Below are 20,132 nucleotides of genomic sequence, written 5' to 3' on the forward strand. Positions count from 1 at the left end.
TGGCCGCTTTAAAAGGAGCTGGCTGCGACGTCAGCACCGTTTTAGACGAGCGGGCCTGGCGTCCAATAGCCTGGTCCGGGCTTTAGTCAGCCCCCTTTCCTCACAGGAGATCCCTCTGTCGAACACCAGCGTAGCCCGGGTTTACAGTTATAGCCACGACTGCAGGAGCATCCGTCCATCCGTTATACAGACCAGGACTGAAATTCCTTCTCATTTTCCCTCTTAATTTGTTTTCTAATCCCAGCCATAGGCACCGTCGAGTCTCCATCATGTCTGTAGCGGGGCTGAAGAAGCAATTCCACAAAGCCACTCAGGTAAGAGACGAATTACACCAGCTCACACGAGACCCTAATGTCCAAGTCACTCGGTGTTGCAGTGTAGTAGTGTGCGTGAAAGACATTCACCATTACGCACATTTATTTTACATTCACTGGTGCCATGGCTGCTGCTGTGCTGCTGCTTCTGTTGTAGTGTTCCCTCTAATTCGGATGCACCGCCCCTGGTGCTGAACTGTGCTCCATCGTAGTGGCTGACTGCTGCGATGCAGCACTGCACCAATGTAGTGACACATTATTACTGACGCTTTTTTTTTTTTTGCACTCTGCAGCCTCCATCTCACAGACACCCCTGCGCTTATTCGATGCATCACTGGAAACCACACGATAAATGATTCAGTGGCACGTTTCTGGTGTGTGTGTGTGTGTGTGTGTGTGTGTGTAGCCGTCTGAGAGGCAGATGGCACGACAGTGTGATCATAGTGATGTCGTGCATGTGTGTGTGTGTGTGTGTACCCTTCAGATGACATTCCGCACAGAGAAACCTCGCTGCAGTTGAAGCTGCAGCCGCTCCCGCCTCCGATTTGCAGGCCAGAGCGACTCGAAAACACGGTTTTAAATAAGTGTCTTCTTTTGAAGACAGCGGCCGCAGCGGGGAGTCCAACGTGCACAGTGTTATGCAATCGGTTAAGTGCGCCTTGGCAGCGGAAATCCGCTCCTGTAACCAGCAGCAGCATCATCAGCAGTAGCAGCACGCCATGACCCCTGCGCCCTCTAAACGCAATAACATCAATGTTTTTTTTTTTTTAAAGATGTCTCTTCCATGCATCTCATTATGAATAAGCTGTTTTTTTTCAGGCTCAGTACTTTGGAATTAATTAGATTCAAGGTTATGTTGTCTCTGGCTTTAAGGCCACCTTCCCAGAGGCGATTCTAGAGTCTGTAGGGGCCCTAAGCAAAAATTCCTAGGGGGCCCTTCAAACCAGTGTTCATCACTATTATGTTACAAATAATCTGACACCAACGAAAAATGACTTCAAAATATATATTTTTTCAAAATGAATGAAATAACATGGAACCCACATTATAAAACAATATAAATATATAGAACAATAATCCTCTTCATTTTCCAACTTGCAGAAGATAACTTAAAGGTTAAAGTGAGGTGGGGCCCCTTTGGGGAGGTTTCCTACTGAGATGTCATTGCAAATCGCCCATTGTTGTTTAAGGGGGACGGGGAGGCCGCTGGTCACTGCACATTTCAGTAAAAACAGCCCTCAGGCTCCGAGTGTCGGGGGGGCCCCCCTATCGGCTCGGGGCCCCAAGCAGTTGCCTGCCTTGCCTCATGTAGTTTCAACCATTTCGAGCTAATCACAGTGGCTGTCATAGCTCACCGCTGATCTGATCTTCAGTGGGATCTTAAAGGCATGGACAGATCTGTCCCCTGCAGCTCAGCACCAACTAACACTAACTCCAAGGCTTTGAGTGACTTTTATTTCCGGTCTAAGCTGAGAGCTGTGGGATCCGAGGAGGGGGTGGGTGGGGGGGTTGTTGGTATCTCAGGGTGAGTCACTCAAGCCTCACACAGCAGGAAGACCATAGCATGGCTAACACACACACAGCATGTGTGCATTTTAGCGTATGGTCATAGCTACAAGCAAATTAACCCTTCATCCCTTTAGGATTCCGGATTCTCTTCTTGTATACAGCATTCACAGTGAAGAGACTGCAGGCATTCCAGCCTCTAACCTTAACCGCCACAGCTAAATGTCTTAACCTAAACCTAACCTCGCCCCCTATTCTATACCCATAAACCTAAAATCAATTCTTAATCCTTTAAGGTACTACTCAACCATTTGGTCGAACACACTTTAAATCACTATATCTCATTGAAACATGCATCAAGCTGAACTCACTAACACTAAATGAATGTGACTTGTTCGGAATGTTGTACTTTATGAATCATGCAAACCACGTTTATTATGGACAGACGTCTCAACCGTTTGGTAGAGGCCTGTATCTGAAATACCGTAGGTAAATCTAATCTTTCATGTTATTGTGATCATAAGTAAATAACATAAAATAATATAAAAATGCTTTTGCGGGTTAAACCCCGGTCAATTTGATCTAGTGCACTCTTTATTTGCAGATTTAGTTGCATTTCTGCCTATTTTCAAACATCCAAAAATGACCAGACCATAATGTATGTATTTTCTTTAGTGCTCCGATTTGCCCAAACATTTCCAACCATTCAAATCCTGATATCTATTTATGATAAATGACTTGTATTTATATAGTGCTTTGCTTTTTAGATCATTTAATCTGTTTTACCTGTCTCTGCTATGACTTCTGGGTCAAACCCTCAGTCAAATATTAGGGGAAGGAAACGGGTATTTGGCACTGCTATAGTTTGCCACTTTTTTAGTTTTCCCTCTTTGTTTTGTGTTTTTTTCACAAATGTATTTCTGCACTGAAGCTCTGCTCTTAAAGCTCAAATGCACAGAGAATCAAACAAGTCAAGTCACTGCTGCGCTGCTTCCCGACGTCATCGAGCTACGTCTTTTGTTGTTGTTGTTGTTTTGATTGAGAGCGGCAGAAAATCTAGTAGTAACAATGTGGTGAGATTGTGGTTGTGACTTTGTTATTGGGAGCTAATATTTAGGTAATATAGCATCTTATTTCTAATACAGTTTTCACCTTTGTCATGAGGTGATAATATTTCAGTGATACCATGTTATTGAACGAATGAATGGATAGCTTTATTTTTAGCAAATTTCCCAATAACTGAAAAAGGAATAAGCTGAAGGACAACCTGTAGGAAAATAGAAAATCAGAAATGAGACAATACATAAAACATTGCATACAATGATAGTACAGGACTTTCAACCTTCTTTTGAACCCCAAAATAGTTTTTACACAATAGGCTGCGATCAGTGTCATGCTTCCATCTATGAACATGACATATGTGTAAATCAAAGCTGATAATTAACATATTATGGAGCTGAAGTTCATCCTCAACTATAGTGGTGTGACTTTTAAAGGTCACTGCTGCACTTTGAGACAGTGATATCTGAGTATCTGATATAAGTCAACTTTGTATTGTACTGCTAGCTTTGCTGGCATTCTGATTCTAACGTGACTACAGTTGCATCACGATAAGAATTATATGTTAAGGATAACTGAAAATGGTCATCACGACACTTTAATCAGGGACTAATTTGAACAGATTGGAAGTAGACAGAACGTGTTGATTCAGTTTGACGAGTCTATTGTCGGCCATTAAATACGTCCTTTCCTTCCCTGCAGATGTTCCTCTGTTGCTTCTAATCTGTGTGTGTGTGAATATGCTGCAAATATTTATGTGGCCCTTGGTATTTGTGTAAACAGGTGTAAAAACACAGAGAAGACGTCTGAATTTTCAGATTCACACTTCATAACTCACTGTTATTCCCAGTGTTATTGATGCAGCTCTAGGCTCAGTCCGTGTGTCTCTGTCCACTGGCTGCCAGTGTCAGAAGGCCTCAATCCCTCTTTTCCTGTGCCACTGCTTTGTAATCCAGGCCCAGACTCCAGTATAGGTCGCAACCGAACAATCTGTTGTCTTGCACACACACACACTCACACACACACACACAGACTCACATGTCGTTGAAGCATGCTTTGGAAATATCCCCTATCCCAGCGTAAGACGAGAGCCCCGTGGAGATTAAGGATTAAAAGAATCGGATAGTGATTTGGTCGAATGCATGGCAGAAAATGTGCACTCAGTCTTTTTTTTTTTTTTTTTTTTTTTTTTTTCCTCTGTCACGACTCAGTGTTGTGAGTAAGCGTCAGCATGTGTAACATTACAGCGGCAAAGAATTAGTCAGGGTGGATTAACAGAAAATGAATATGCATATTTTTTCAGGCATGACCGAATTCTCCTCCGCTTCTACAGCGGTGTGAGATTTTCTTCCTTTTTTTTTTCATATTTATTATGTTTTTAATTACGTGTATAACATGAAGTTGTGATTCATTTGTCAAACAAACTCCAGCACCTGCTCAGGGACTACAGATGGGAAATTAGCCGGGAGCTGCAGTCTGCCTCATTTACATGTACAATGTTCATTAATGAGCGCTGTCCCGATGATTTTCAAAATAAATCCAATTTTTAAAATCGAAAATTGGAAATGACTGGGTGACCTTTTCAAAAATAAATATTAGGCAGTGCAGGCATGGCAGTAGTGTATAAACACAGTCTTTGTGAGCTTTACCGACTAATTAATTATTCAAGGAAGTGAGGTTTTATCACTTAATAAAGTGTGTTTGTATCAATATACTGCACGTAATTTAGTGCTCAGTAATGTACAGATATACAGTAGATTGTAAAATCATGGCGCCCATCATGACTGACATATGTAGTCCACTCATCCGTCTCCACTGTACTGACAATTAACTTCTTGTATCTTGTATGTAGAACAGAATAGGGCCACTAAACTAAATCATTTGAGCCGCAGTGCCATTTAAATTGTTTATATTGGAGCAGATTGCGTTTTTTTTGTTTTTTTAGACGCCGCATTGACTTTATAGACCCAGGAGTGGCTAATTGCGTTTTTTAGCAGCATAGCTTTGTCTGTAGTTAAGTGGAACATCAGCTGCTTTGTGAGGGACAGGAACCTGCGGCGTGTCTTTGTGACAGACTTTATGGAATCCTGTGAGAGAGAAATGGCTAATAAAAGGCAGACTGCCAACGAGTGGCTGGGATTTTATGACATTTATTACATTCTCACACACACACACATACAGCCTCGGTTTCACCCTCTCACATACATCACCGACTAATTTATTTCAGACAACCACAATCACACCTTTCTCTGACAGGAGACATCTCTCTCTCTCTCTTTCCCCCTCCTCTCCTCTCCACTCTCATCCTCATCCAAGGACACCCGAGCTCACAGTGGTGCATGAATATAACAGCTGCCATTTTAAAAAGGGAAGTAAATGTGGGAAATGAAGGGTAAACACCTCGAAAGCTCCCCAGAAGAATTCGTTTTTTAATTTATTCGTTTATTGGCCAAGAAATCCATATTGCACCGCGGACCTTTGAATAAAGCAATATAGTTCGACATGCTCTATAAATTTCATTTTGTACTGCTTTATCCTCCACGTGAGGGTCACGGGGTCACTGTCAATCCCCGCTGATATAGGGCAAAAGGTCATCACACGGAGACAAAGAACCATTTGCTCACACATTCACACCTACCGTCAAATTTATAGTCCCTGGATTGGTCTTTTTTTTTTTGTCTCCGCCATCAATAGTTGTTTTTTAAATACCACACTACTCTTTCTCCTCTGTTTTCTGTGTTTTAAAAGTCAACTTCACAAATGGGTCGTGTATGAGCAGATGGTTGATTCTCTGCACCGGTGGAGAGCGTGATGCGATGTGACGTGACGTAGTGTCCACATCTATCTAACTACCCGCGATGCAGTCGCCGAGTTCATTTGTGTATTTACTGTACGGCTGGGTTTTTCCGAGTGCATGTTTTTGTTTTTCGTACCTCGGGTGGAGTCTGTAAGTGTGTGTGTGTGTGCGCGGCGCTGCCAGCGGGAAGTCAGTCAGAAACGCGTTCATTAAAATGGAAACCTGCTGTCGAGAGAGGAGATGAAGAAGATGGCGACGGCGCTGGAGAAAGTGTGCCAGGGAAAGTGAGAGTGTAAACATTAGGAGAAGAAGTGTTTTGAAGAGTGTGTTGCTTCTTTCCAGATCAAGTGGCTGTTTTCTGCACAGTCGGTTCTGTACAAATCTCGTTTATTAAATTGTGTTTGTTTAAAGCTCAGTAATTAGGCTTTAGGAAATTGTTGCATCCAATTTGAATTACAAGGTATTTTCTTCTTTCTGGTTGTCTCACATGGTTGTTTGTTAAAACCCGAGGAGATCAGCAGTTTTCCAGTTAAAGTCACTTCACTGTGATTCATAGTTTGAGCTTCAGCTGCCGTGTGATTGGCTGATTAGGTGTTTGCATTAGCAGGCAGTTGAACGGGCATGTACCTAATAAAGTGGCCGGTGAGTGTATAGTTCCGATTCGATCATTTACTCACAGTGATTAATCTAGACTAGACTAGATCAAATATCACCATGCAGTTCTCCCCCCCCCCCCCCCCCCACCTTTTATTGTGATTAAAAAAAAATCACACATGCAAATTTAGTAACAGCACAGCGTGTCAGGAGTCTGTGAAGCAAATAAATAAAACACTAGAATGGCTGCTGGTTGGTTTTCCATTTGAAATTCAAGCACTGATATCACCCATCTGTTGGAAATGATGATACAGAGAAAAGCTGCCAAGACGCCTTTAAGGAAATTGCTGCACGAGCGACATTAAGTGTCATGTTAGTTGTGTGTGTGTGTATGCAACAAAACTGTGATACTAAAGCGACTGTGGGTGTGAGATTGTTCTCTCCGCATTCTTTAAGGTGTTGTCGATATTAAGAGGCAGTGATCGGCTGGGGTGTTTCTTACAGTGGGTAGCAGAGCAGTAATCCTTGTTTTGTAGTCAGCCTTGGTTGGATGTGAGGTTTCCCAGCGTGTGTGCGGAATACTAATATCAGCGCTACTCATCTTATCTTTATTGTGTAGCAGGGCGATGAGTCAACTGGAAACCGTTTCGTTTCATTTTGTAGTTTGCAGGCAATAAATGGATGACTCTATCTGGGGCTTTTTTTTCCCCCCCTTGGTCCTTTTAAATTGAATTCCTTATGTTTAAGTGTGTATAATATGCAGGCATTTCCGGCATCACTTTCCTCTGCAGAGGAAGAAGAGTGTGCAGTGATGTGCACACGTGAGTGGAGCTCGGTGTGTGCGTGCCCCGTGGACAGCAGTGGGGTCTTTGGTTGTGGCTGACGCCTGTGGGGCTTTAGGGCAGCAGATTGTGAGTGGGTGACTCATCCAGCCTGGGTCCTCAATGTGCCTACTGCAGTGCAGCGTAAAAACAGATCCAGCTGGGAGATAACAGATGGGGTGGGAGGGAACAAAAAGAGTGCAGCAAGGAAAGTGAGATAAGGAAAGACAAGTGGGCTGAAAGAGAGAGAGAGGCAGACAGAGAGAGAGAGAGAGAGAAAACAGCCTTGAGCAGGTGACAGGAGTGACAGAGAGATGGAGGGAGGAACTTAGCCAGGTCAAACAGGAGGGAAACAGTCGATCTGCAGGGATCTGTCTGTCTGTCTATATCCTTCATTTCTTTCCTTTTTGCAGTCACTGTACAGTCCATGGCAAATGTACCCTTCCTTTCTTTCTTCCTTCCCTCCGTCCTTCCCCCTTCTTTCCCTCCTCCCTCCTTCCTTCCCTTTTTGCACTCACTGTAAAGTCCATGGCAAATGTACCCTTCCTTCCTCCCTCCCTCCTTCCTTCCTTTCCTTTTTGCAGTCACTGTAAAGTCCATGGTAAATGTATCCTTCCTTCCTTCCTCTTTATACTGCACTGTATAGTCCAAGGCAAATGTCTCCTTCCTTCCTCCCTCCATCCCTTCCTTCCTTCTTGCCTTCCTTCTTTCCTTCCTCCCTTCCTTCCTTTCCTTTTTGCAGTCACTGTAAAGTCCATGGCAAATATACCCGCCCTTCCTTTCTTCCTTCCTTCCTTCCTTTCCTTTTTGCAGTCACTCGAAAGTACATAGCAAATGTGTCCTTCCTTCCTTTCTCTTTATACTGCAGTCACTGTATAGTCCAAGGCAAATGTCTCCTTCCTGCCTCCCTCCATCCTTTCCTTCTTTCCTTCCTCCCTTCCTTCCTTCCTTCTTTCCTTATACTGCAGCCACTATAAAGTCCAAGGCAAGTGAACCCTTCCTTCTTCCTTTCCTTCCTTCCTCCAATCCTCCCTCCCTCCCTCCCTCCTACCCTCCCTTCCTTCCTTCCCTCCTTCTTATACTGCATTCACTATAAAGTCCAAGGCAAAAACCACTTGCTGGACTCTGGAGCTAAAGTATTTATTTATAGAAGCTCATGAGTCAGAGGTGAAAAATGAATCACCGAAGTTGTCTCCTAAAAAAAATGTAATGCTCTTAATCCAGTGCATTCACTTCTGGCCAAGTTAACATCAGCAATGCAGCAAAAGTGATGAAGCACTGGTTTGGCTCCAGTGATACCGTAACCTTTCATCCTTCTATCTGGATCCTTCCCCTTACTCTGCCCTCTATTACTTTTCACGTGTCCTTGTTTCCTGTGCAGCTCAGGGAAAATGTTTGACTCACCACAGTCGAGCCGTTTGCTCAAAAGCGTCTCCATCAAGAGACCCTTTCATTGGCTTCCATCCTTTGCTTGGTCTTGCTTAACAGACATAAATTGCCACGCAGCGCTCTGACAAGTGCAAACAGCCGAATGCTGTCAGGTATTTGATCCGGAGCTCGAGGAGGCGACTCCCTTCCTGCTGTTTTTCAAACAGGGGGGAATCTGTCACTGGTTCTCTGACATGTTTGATGTACACTGAGAGAGAGCAGTGGCAGTTTTTTTTTTGTTACCTTGTGAGTGCACAGTGTCACCCCCATCACCGCACTTCCAACAAATATTATCATTCATTTCCCTGACAGTGCATTAATCCACCAAGCAGACCTTACAATGAGTTTTTTGTCTGCAGATTTTTAGAATGTGATCGACATGACTCACAGCTCTGTGTATCTCAGTGGATCTAACAGATTTGTTAAAGGGTATTTAAAAAAAAGGGGCAAGTTTAAATTAAATAAGCAGTCAGCACTATTACATTTGATGGGAGACGAACTCGTGCAGTTGCCACAGGGTTGAAAATGGGATTGTGCGAGTTCTTCTAGTGCCGCTCTGACGTCAGTATTTTTGTCTGGAGGTTAATGACAAAGAGAGGCCTATTCTTAGCTTCTCCTGTGGTTACATGTTGTTTGGCACATTCAGAGTATGAGTAATGGTGAAGTAAACTCATTAAATGTCCTCATCCAGGGGGAAATGTCTAAAATCATAAAATGCCTGTGTGTGTGTGTGTGTGGTCCACATGAAGTGGGCTGTGGTTCATTCTGCCCGTGTTTACTTTCTACTCTTTTCTAAGTCGACCGTCTTTCTCTCTCATCTTTCCTCCCTGCGCAGCATCGGTATTCAGGCCAGGGTTGATGTTTTATTCAGGACTGGTGTATTATACATTCTGGGCATCAACCACTGCGGGAGAGACACAGGCGATGGCTCGTGGCTTGAAAGAGGGGGGATTCTCTCAACCTGTGTGAAGCATTAGGGAAATGCTCACGGAGGAAAACAGGGTGTTGGTCCTTCAGTTTTTAGAATATAGATACAGTAAATTTAGATCTTGCATATCCGTCCATCCGTCTTCTACTGCTTTATCCTCCATGTGGAAGGCGGGGTACACCCTGGACACTCAATTTCAATTTGTCTAATCCCCAAATCTGCATGTTTTTGGACTCTGGACTCTTTGGACTCTGTCAGCATCAACCCTGTAGCCCAGATCTTGCATATGACACATTAAAGTAGTGATGTCACCCATAATCTGTACTCCTGCTTTGAGATTTGTGATTTGACCGGCTATCAGCTGTTAATCACTCTGGTGTCTGCTTCATAATTATGTGTTGTGCTTTATTATCTATTTTTTCTCTAAATGATGAAGATCATTTACAAAAATGATAGCGCGCTCTATCGAAGAAGACCTCAATCTCGTGATTGAGATCATTAACTCTTCGGGAAAATTGTAAATCAAGTGAGAACCAGACTCCTTTTCCCTCACAGACTTGCATTCAAACCAGTGGTGTCGCCCCCTGGAGGCTATAAAATATGTTTACTTTCAAGTTGTTGTCATGTGGCCAGCAGGAAGACTGTGTCCAATGTTATATATAGTCTATGAATGACACACTGCATTAGCTTTTTACTTTGTGTCATGATTCCACAGCTAATACCGCAGACGGCAAAAGCAATTACATTTTATACTTGGAAAAACCTGGAAACATTGATAAGGCTAAACGAATCCATGATACTCACACACACACACGCATACACACCTTGCGGAACCTGCGTTGACTTCCATTCATTTTGACAGCCTCAACACAGCTTTGTCCGTCACTTTAACTGAGCTTCTGCCTCATTAGGACCAGGTTTTGGTCCCCATGAAGTGTATGAATGACAGCCGAGACGGTGAAGAAGAGTTTGATGTATGATTGTGAGTTTACTTTGTCAAATGCAGAAAGGTTATCGTTGTATTTCATTTCTCAAACTTTGCATTATATATACTGTACATAAGGCAAGTCTTTATTTTTAGCCGCGTTAGCCGTGTCATTGCTCCAGAAACATTCAAGGTCCCCCAAAGAATGAGTCGTCATACGTTCTGATTGATCACCTGACTTTGCTTCTGGCACCGTTTCTCTTGAACGGCATTGGATGGATCGCAATGGAATGTATTCATGTATTCATGTGCTGTTTTAAAGGTGCATTATGTAATAAATCTAAAGCAACTGGCCATAAAATCCTCCTAATATGTCACAGAGACTCAGGAATAATGTTCATATAACAAACTGAACTCACCAACAACAACAGTACAGACAAAATATTTGCATTAAAAATATATATTTTGCAGACTGCAAATCATGTTTATGTTTTGAAATCATGTTTTGGCATGTGGCGCCACCTACCGCCGTCTACCAATCATTGCAGTCAGTAGAGTCTCAGCTGCCGAGCAACCACGGGTTGCCAGTTACGTCAGAAAATGAAACCTAAAAGACCTCTGTATTTTGAATTTGAATGTAGTAACCGTTTTTGGCCACATTCTTACATATGGCGCCTTTAAATGACACATTATACCTTTGGAAACATTGGGATATTTACCCGCCCACCCCAACACACACACACAGAGACCTATTACCTATTGTTACTCTCACTATTAGCGGTGTCAGGTTAATCACTCGTTGCGCTGCCTCCTCTTCTGTCTTACTCACTAACAGCTAAGGTGAATCCTTTGCTTTGTTCAGTAGGAACCTGAAATACGTCCGCATTTCAGGTTCCTACTGCTCTTCGGGTGATGGTTTAGCTCGCGTTATGTGCTTCATCCAATCTTCTGATGCTTTCTCCCCCACATGATGGTGACAGCTGTATTAGGGCGATATCATTAATTCAGAGGGTCTGATGCACTTTTAGGCTGGGGGGGGGTTTATGGTTCAAGCAAGGCTTGTACAAATAGTCCTGCAAAATTGAACAACACACTATAACGTACAGTGTGTGTCGCCATTTGGTCCAGGTTAGTGTGGAACAGCAATAAAAGATGCCTGAGAGGAGAGGAGAGGAGAGGAGGAAGTAGTGGAGTTAAGTGGAGAGAAGAGGAGAGGAGAGGAGGAAGTCTGGAACAAAAGAAGAGTGTAGGCAGTGCTTTCAGACAGCTGTAGCATCATGCCCTCGGTCTAATGCCTAATTTTGCCGGTGAAGGGACAGTAATGAGGGTTAGGATGGAACAGGATGTGCTTCATTGTGCCCATGTGTTTGCTGGAGTGGTTGCCCAGTAGGCTGTTGGATGGATGCACATAAAATGCCCTGTAAAAAGTAATATAAAAACGTGTTATTTGACCTTAGCCACAGACACTCACAGTGAAGACACGGTGTCCTCCTCCTCCCCCAACTGCAGAGCTGAGCGTGAATGGCTTGTCAGGGATTATATTCAGATTAATCCGCACACCACAGTGACTTTGCATTATTTTGAAGGCGGGGGTGTGACTCAGAATAAGAGCACCGTGACGGTAATCTGTGAAACACGCTGCTGTTAGAGATTTCATAGCTCTACTTTGCTGTTTCATGAGAATATTGTTTTCGAGGTCAATCTGAATCTGCCAATGTCAGTGCTAACCATAGACACAGACAGAAGTAGACTAAAGGGTCTTCTCCAATAGCACATGATGTCAATTCTGTAGATTATGTTCCCATTTACGATAAATCACGTCACATATTGGTTGCCACTTGGAGCTTATTACATATTTGATTGATCTGTTTGCAAATGATCGTTGTCTGTTGACATTTAACAGAAATCCTCACTGTTGCGTTCATTGTTTCCCACTCGACTTATTGGCTTTGTTTCAGTGATGTCGTGTTTTCTCTGCTGCGCTTTAATAGAACACGAGTGGTGCTTGAGAGCCACCAACTGACTTCTCAGTGGGATGAACATGAGCCTCACGGATGAGTTAGCGACAAAGCCCCCAGCGCCGCCTCAGTGCCTAAATAACACTTTTACCAATGTCACAATCTTGACACTGTCAAGTGTCGGATACAGTCGATGTTTCTCATCTTTAAAACTAAGTTGCTCACTCCACATTTGTGCTGATGCATTCATCACCCTGCCATGTAATGTTCCAATTGCATAACAAATATTCTTTTGTTGTGCACAAATGTCCACTTTGCATTACCGTAATCAAACGACAGTTTGTGCGATCGCAAAAAGGGTGACGATTTCTGAAAGCTGAGCAGTTGCGCGTCAAAGCCAGCGTGTGGTTATTACGGTAATTTCACTCGCGCTGTTGCAGGACGCCTGCGAATAAGCTAGAAGGGGGAAAAAGTGGGAAAAATGCCTGTACATAATTTCCATGTTGGCCCCTTTTTTTTGGACATTGAGACAAAAATGTCTGTTTTATACTCTTAAAATTTTGCTCTGTGTTTTTTGCAGTTGTTTTTCTTCATTTTAAATTGTCAATACACCATTTTAGCATGCAGTAAATTGTAACTAACTGCCACATATGGAAAGTTACTCTGGAAAAATTTCATTTTCTGGCCCTTTTATGGTGAAAATAAGCAAACAAAAGAGACATTTTGACACTTGGATGTGAAAGGGTAACCTTTTATTATACATACAAAGCCTACCAATTAATTCTTACTAACTCTCTTTGTTATGTGCTCCATTGTTAATGGACATGAGAGGCTTGTATGTAACGGTCAGAATTTGTCATCTTTATTCTTGGTCTCATTAGATTTCTGTCGTTTTTTTTGCTCTGACCTTCTTCATGGACAGTAAATCTCTGAATAGCACATAGTCAATATCAAATACACGGAACACTGGTGTGCTGATGTTTTTCAATTTTCTCCTCTTTTCATGTCAGCTGGTGGATTTATGAGTCTTAGTTTATTTTGGGGCTTTGGTCTGAGTCTGGTCTGAGTGTGTTTGGAGGGGGAAAAAAAGCAAATTTTTTGCTGCTTTATTGATTTCAGACTCGATGCTCGGCTGCTTCCTTTCTCCAGGATCCATTACTCCGCTGTCACTTCCGGGTGCTTTAGCCTCGAAGAGAGGGAAGTAAAAGATATTTATCTTCATCATCAACGATAATGAATCGTCTTTCTCGCTTTTGCGGCGGCGTTTGTTTGGCTCGGGGTCTGGAGCTGTGTATGCGGCGTTTGTGTTGAGTTGGCGGGCTCTAATGGAGTATGTGTTTTCTGCGCTTGCACCGACCACACAGTTTACTACACTAACCATACATTTATGACGAGATCTTGTTTCCTCCAATGATCCAAACACAGTTTCTGAGCAGGCAGACATCCCGTCACGGCATTTGTTTCTCTGCTGTTGCTGCAGATCCTTTATTTCCACTCAGATATGCTTTTAGTGAAGATATTATTTGGCTTATCTGGCTTTTGTTGTTGATTAATGGTCATCTGTTGTTTTGGCAGAATGCTTTTTTGACATTAGCTGCTGCTGTGCTGTTATTTTTTTCATTTTTCTTTTTTAAAAAATGCCACTGCCTCCATCACATCAGACAGATCACATCAGACATCGCTGTCCCTCCTCTGTGTGAGTGCGATTGCACGACAAAGGTCAAACACCAGCGTCAGAAGGACAACCCAGCGAGGGTCTTTCCTCTAAGCAAGCACATTTCAGTCATTACAGGTTTCCCCTCAGTGTGAATGAAATGATAGAAAAACAACACACAACACAAACGAAGAAGAAAGCATACCATTTATAAAATGGCTGCTCTGGGGTTTTGTTTTTGGTCCATTCTGTATTCACTGTGTATAAAAACCTGTTCGTTGAGCACAAATTCCCCCTTTTCTCTTATTGTATAATGCATGACTCTGTGCTTAGCTGATTATATTTTATGTATGAGTCAGTTTTTTCCTGCTCTATAATCACAATAACCCATTTTTCAATGGAGCTCAATGATAAACCAATTTCAATATATATATATATATATATATTTTTGCAACATCATTTTACCTCAAATGTATGATAACAAGATTCATTATTTATCTGTGAAAAGACACTATAAGACACTGTTTCGCTTTTTTTTAATGTTTTACTCAAGATTTGAAAAGATGTTTGACGCCACAATTAACCGGTTCTTCAATTTACACCCTGGAGCACCTTTAATTATCCAACATGAGTTTGGATAATTATTGTTATCAGCTAATTAGAGATGATTTTTTTTTTTTTTTTTTTTTTGCTAAATTAGCCACCCATAATTGCCATGTATTTTATTTATTTATTTATTTTTAATATTTTTATTTGTAATTTATTTATTTATCCTTTATTTAGCCAGGAAGGTTCCAGTGAGGGATTCTTGGTCAAGATTATATATGTATATATGTATATATGTATGTATATATATATATATATATATATATATATATATATACATGTATATATATAAACAAATATATAAATATATATATATGTGTGTGTGTGTGTATATATATATATATATATATATACATGTATACATATAAACGAATATATATATATATATGTGTGTATATATATATGTATGTATATATATGTGTGTGTGTATATATATGTGTATGTGTGTATGTATGTATATATATATATGTGTGTGTGTATGTATGTATATATATATGTACGTATATGTATATATGTATGTATGTATGTATATGTATGTATGTATATATCTATATGTATATATATATGTATATCTATATGTACGTATATGCATGTATATATGTAGATATATTTATATCTACATATATATGTGTGTGTGTGTATATATATAGATAAAAGCTCAAAGGAAGAGAGACAGTGTATATATATATATATATATATATATATGTATATATATATATGTATATATTTGATTAGATCAGATTTTCTTCAAACTTAATTATACAGCCTATTGTAAAATAAACGTCACTAACTACAGGCGAAGCATGCTTTAATATAAGGTGGTTATAACCTGGAAGATATATCCTGAGTGAAGAATTCTATCATGTCCATTAGCTGCGTGATGATTTGAAGGCTAAATGATGTCGTTATGAATCTGTGTATTTGCAGACACACACACACACACACACACACACACACACACACACACACACACACACACACACACACACACACACACACACACACACACACACACACACACACACACACACACACACACACACACACACACGCACACAGAGTGAGGAGACAGCAGTCTGAAAATGAGCTTTAAAAACTGTCATCAATACCGATTCCCATGCAGTGTTCATTATCCCACACAGCACCTTCATTACACCCATGCAGGTTTCACTCACAGTGCTGCTGGGTAGACATTAAAATGATATTACCGTGTGGACTTACAGGATAAATAAAATCCTCTTCTTTTCTCAGTGACATGCTGGAGAAAGTCCACTCTCTCGTCTTCAAAGCTCTGTCATTATCGCTGCTGAGAGACACATTCGAGATGGAAATTGCACGCTGGGTGTGGAGAGCACACAGAGAAAGATAAAACGTGTTGTTTAACGTGTTTGTTTGGTTCGTGTGTGTGTGTGTGTGTGTTGGAGTCGCTGAATATTGATATGACCTGCATAAAATCACTGTTGCATGATAATGATACTAACTTTTAGTCGCGGCCCAGCTGAATATGTTAATAGCTGATGTTTATTTTCTTGACATATACGCCCACTTTGTTGACAGAACATGCAAATTCACTCCTTCACTCATTGCAGTCTTGAAAAGTAATATATCATGATTACTGAGGTGGGAGGAAGCTCAGCAGGTGGACGAGGCTACAGTTCTCTGCAGCAGACACACAAATATGTATTTACAGGAATGATTGTATGTATCTGACCAAGCTGATTATGCACCACCATGTTGGGGAAATCAAGTGTTAGAGACTTTATAACAATGATAATAATAATAATGACATGTATTTGTGCGGCACCTTTCATGTAAGGATTACAGCTCAAAGTGCTTCACAATAAAAGGAAAATGACATTTAAAGAGATGCAAATACAACAGTAAAACACAACACGGGGTGGAATAAAAAGGAGCTAGTTGAAGGCTAGCTCTCTGTATTTTGAATTTGAATGTAGTAACTGTTTCTGGCCACATTCTTACATATGGCACCTTTAAGGGTATTTAATGGTAGTGTGTTGTGTTCCAAAGTTTAGGGGCGTATTATGACTTAAAGTTACGTGTTTCAAAAGATATTCATTGTGTCACAGTGTTGTGCAAGAACCTTAGTGACGTATGTTTGACGATTACTCCTGAGCAGCAGACAGAAACCACAACATCAGGCTAAATTACATTTAGTCCGACTCTTTAGGATCCTCCACTGAATCTTAAACCTATAACTAAAGAGGTTTAATGAGGTTTAATGGTGAGTTGTGATTTAATCAAAATGGCAAGAATAACTGCAGTGATGTGCAAAACAGAAACCACTAATCATTTATCATTTATAAAAATAGATTTATTGTTGTATAATAACGTTCAAGTAATATCTTACACGATTCTCTGATGTGGAAGTGGTTGCCCCGGGATTTAAAGATAATAAAAGATGGCGTCTCTTATTGAGTCAAACGACTGCAAGAGGGAATCAAAAGAGGAAAAGTGAGCACATCGTGTCCTTCACACCTTCTCGCGGTTTCTCGGCAGAACAATCGCTGCTCTGGCAGAAGAAAGCTGCTATAATTCCCGTGAATTACTGTAAATAATATGAATTTGCATTAAAAAAAAATGTGTTTAACTAATAATAATAATTAAAAAAAACAATAAAACAGTGCATGCCTTTAGTCATCCTCAGTCCTTCCTCATCCTTGTTACATATGCACAGAACTCACACACACAGTGGCACGCTTTGCTCTCACACACACACACACACACACACAGAATGCCAGCTGGTTCCCCCCCTCCCCCCACGCCCTTCCTCTTCCATTTGCTGAGCAGTACATGGTCAGATTGTATATGTGTGTGTGTGTGTGTGTGTGTGTGTGTGTGTGTTCACATCTCCCCAGCTACAGACTCATCCCTGCTGTTACGTAAGAGCCATGCGAAGGCTTACAAACCAGATTATAATAGCCACAGGCCGCTCACTCAGAGACGATAGAGGTCAGCGAAGCAACATTGTCTGTCCAGTGATGAGCGTGCGTCTGGACACAGGAAAGAGTCGGACATAACTGTGCTCATACCGTCAGTCTGCACTTGACTCAGAGTTGTCTGAGTTGTGTGGCTAATTTTCAGGTATCAGTTAAGTCGGGCTTGTAAGTCTTTGTTTTGTTTGCTTGTTTCTCTATGTTTCAGTGAAATATCCCAACTAGCAACACCGTCAAATTTACATGCCCACTAACGCTGCCCAGGGGCCGCGATGTTCTGCAGGATTACGGTCGTCCTGGAACAGCTGTAGCTGGCTCCGAACACCGTGGATTTAAGAATAACAAATGGATTTGACTTAATTGTGCAACAGCACAGGTCTATTCTCAGGGAGGGAGGAATAAGGCGTTTATGTCCTAGTCCTTCAGCTTGAAGTTGACGTTTAATCGTTGCAGCGTAGATTCCCAATCAGGTGAATGCACCTGGACGTGTTGTGTTGTGAGGATACTTGTGTACTTGGAATTCAAAGAAGGACAGAACGTAAAGAAAGAGAGGAACAACAAGGAGGACAAAATGTCTTCAGGACATTGTTTTGCTTTGTTTTTCTGTACCTTCTCCTTTATCATCCTTTTTCCCCCCTTGACAACACACTTAAGGTGAAAAATGAACCCTACGCTGCATCCATACTCCTACATTTTCAAGTGTCCACAAAGCACTTCAGCGCTGTCCTTAATAATATACCTTATGAATGTACGCAATAAGGAAAATATTATTATATATTATTATAAGAAACCAGAAGAGTCTACAGTCACACATCACACTGGGACACATGTAAACAGGAAGTTGATTCTCTGCATGATGGTGACTCTGTGGTGTGGTGTTTGCTACAGTTTCCTCCCACTCTCCACAAACTTTGACAATCTAAACTGACCTCTATGATTATTAATGATTATAATAAGTGTTTGAATGTGAAAGTGAAGGGCTGTTTGTCTTGGTGATGGACAGGTGAACATTTCACCCTGCTGTATGAGAGATGGGATTGGCTTTGCCACCCCCTCGTGACCCTCGTGTGGAGGATGAAGCAGTAATGACTGAATGTTTGAAAGTCTTTGCATATGAGAACCAATTAGGAGCTGAAACATCACTTATAAAAGACCCTGTTTTTAATTGCACAGAGTAGAATGGATGACGCCTAAGAGCAGAAAACGTTACGTGTGTACGTTTTACAATTTGTCATACTGTTATTTTGGATGTTGTTTCTCACAGTCAGGTAGAGGTGAGGGATATTTGAATGGTGTCGGCAGGAGTTAGATCACTTCCTGTTGGTGTCCAGCAGCAGGGGTTGTCCTCCTAATAGCCTCCACTAATCACTCTTGTCATTTTTAATCTCCCTCTTCCACCCCGTGGGCGTATTTTCAGCAGGGGCCTCTGTGTGCCCGGCCACGGATTAAGACTAGTGAGCAGGAGCTGAGGGAAGAGGGGGGAGTGTTGTATCAGCAGCAGCAGAAGCAGCAGCAGCAGCAGCAGCAGCAGCAGCAGCAGCAGCACACTCCCTTTTTATTTACCTCACATCGGCCGCCTTGTGACCTGTCATGTTAGTGCTAACAGTGAAGTAGTAAAATGGTGAAAGTACAAGCTGATAAAGGTGCAGTGCAGTTAAGAAACTGTGGAAAATAAACGTCATTACATTATTATTAGTGTGAGTACTGTAGGTGGTGTTCTGCACAGAGGGATGATTATATCAGGTATCCAGTGAGACAGTCCACATAGGATTGTCTTGATTATTTGATACAGTTATTTCTAACATTAATAGAATACATTTTTTATTTTACTTTTTTTGTCAAGCACTATATGATTTTTAAAAAAAGTCATTGCCTTGTACTTTAAATCAAACCCAGTTATTGTGTCAGAGGAAGGATGTATGTATATATGTGTATATATGTTTTATATGTATATATATATACGTATGTGTATGTATGTATGTATATATATATATATATATAGATATATGTATGTGCATATATGTATATGTATGTATATATGTGTGTGTATATATGTGTATATATGTAAATGTATGTATATATGTATATATGTGTATATATGTATGTATGTATATATGTATATATGTATATGTATGTATATATGTATATGTATGTATATTTAATATATATACATACATACATATACATACATACATATATTATATGTATGTACATATGTATATATATATGTATATATGTATGTATATATGTGTGTGTATATATGTATATGTATGTGTATATATGTGTGTGTATATATATGTATATATGTATGTATATATATATGTGCGTATATATATGTATGTATGTGTATATAAATGTGTGTATATATGTATTTTTATATATATATATATATATATATGTGTGTGTATATGTATATGTATGTGTGTATATATATATGTATATATATTAAGTTTTTGGGGTAGTTTCTTAAATGCTGCGTTTGTATTTTGTCACAGATTGAACCGATATAAACTAAAAAAATAAACGTATTAAAACTGATTTTGTTCGTCACGTCATGGAAAATGTCCATCTACGTTTGTCCACCTCTT

At 40.8% G+C, this 20,132-nt stretch overlaps 1 protein-coding gene across 4 annotated transcripts in view; it reads left to right on the top strand.

Moving 5' to 3' along the window:
- Window positions 1–269: 269 nt before the first annotated feature.
- sh3gl2a (SH3 domain containing GRB2 like 2a, endophilin A1) overlaps window positions 270–20,132 on the top strand; it is a gene marked incomplete at both ends in the record, with an annotated part of 31,455 nt that continues 11,592 nt past the window's right edge. For all 4 annotated transcript variants that reach the window (XM_083909399.1, XM_083909400.1, XM_083909401.1 and 1 more), the window contains one exon: window positions 270–314. In XM_083909399.1, the coding sequence (XP_083765525.1) occupies window positions 270–314 (45 nt within the window). The remainder of the gene's footprint in view (window positions 315–20,132) is intronic.

Source organism: Microchirus variegatus (genome assembly GCF_963457635.1).
Source record: "Microchirus variegatus genome assembly, chromosome: 23".
Classification (NCBI taxonomy): domain Eukaryota; kingdom Metazoa; phylum Chordata; class Actinopteri; order Pleuronectiformes; family Soleidae; genus Microchirus; species Microchirus variegatus.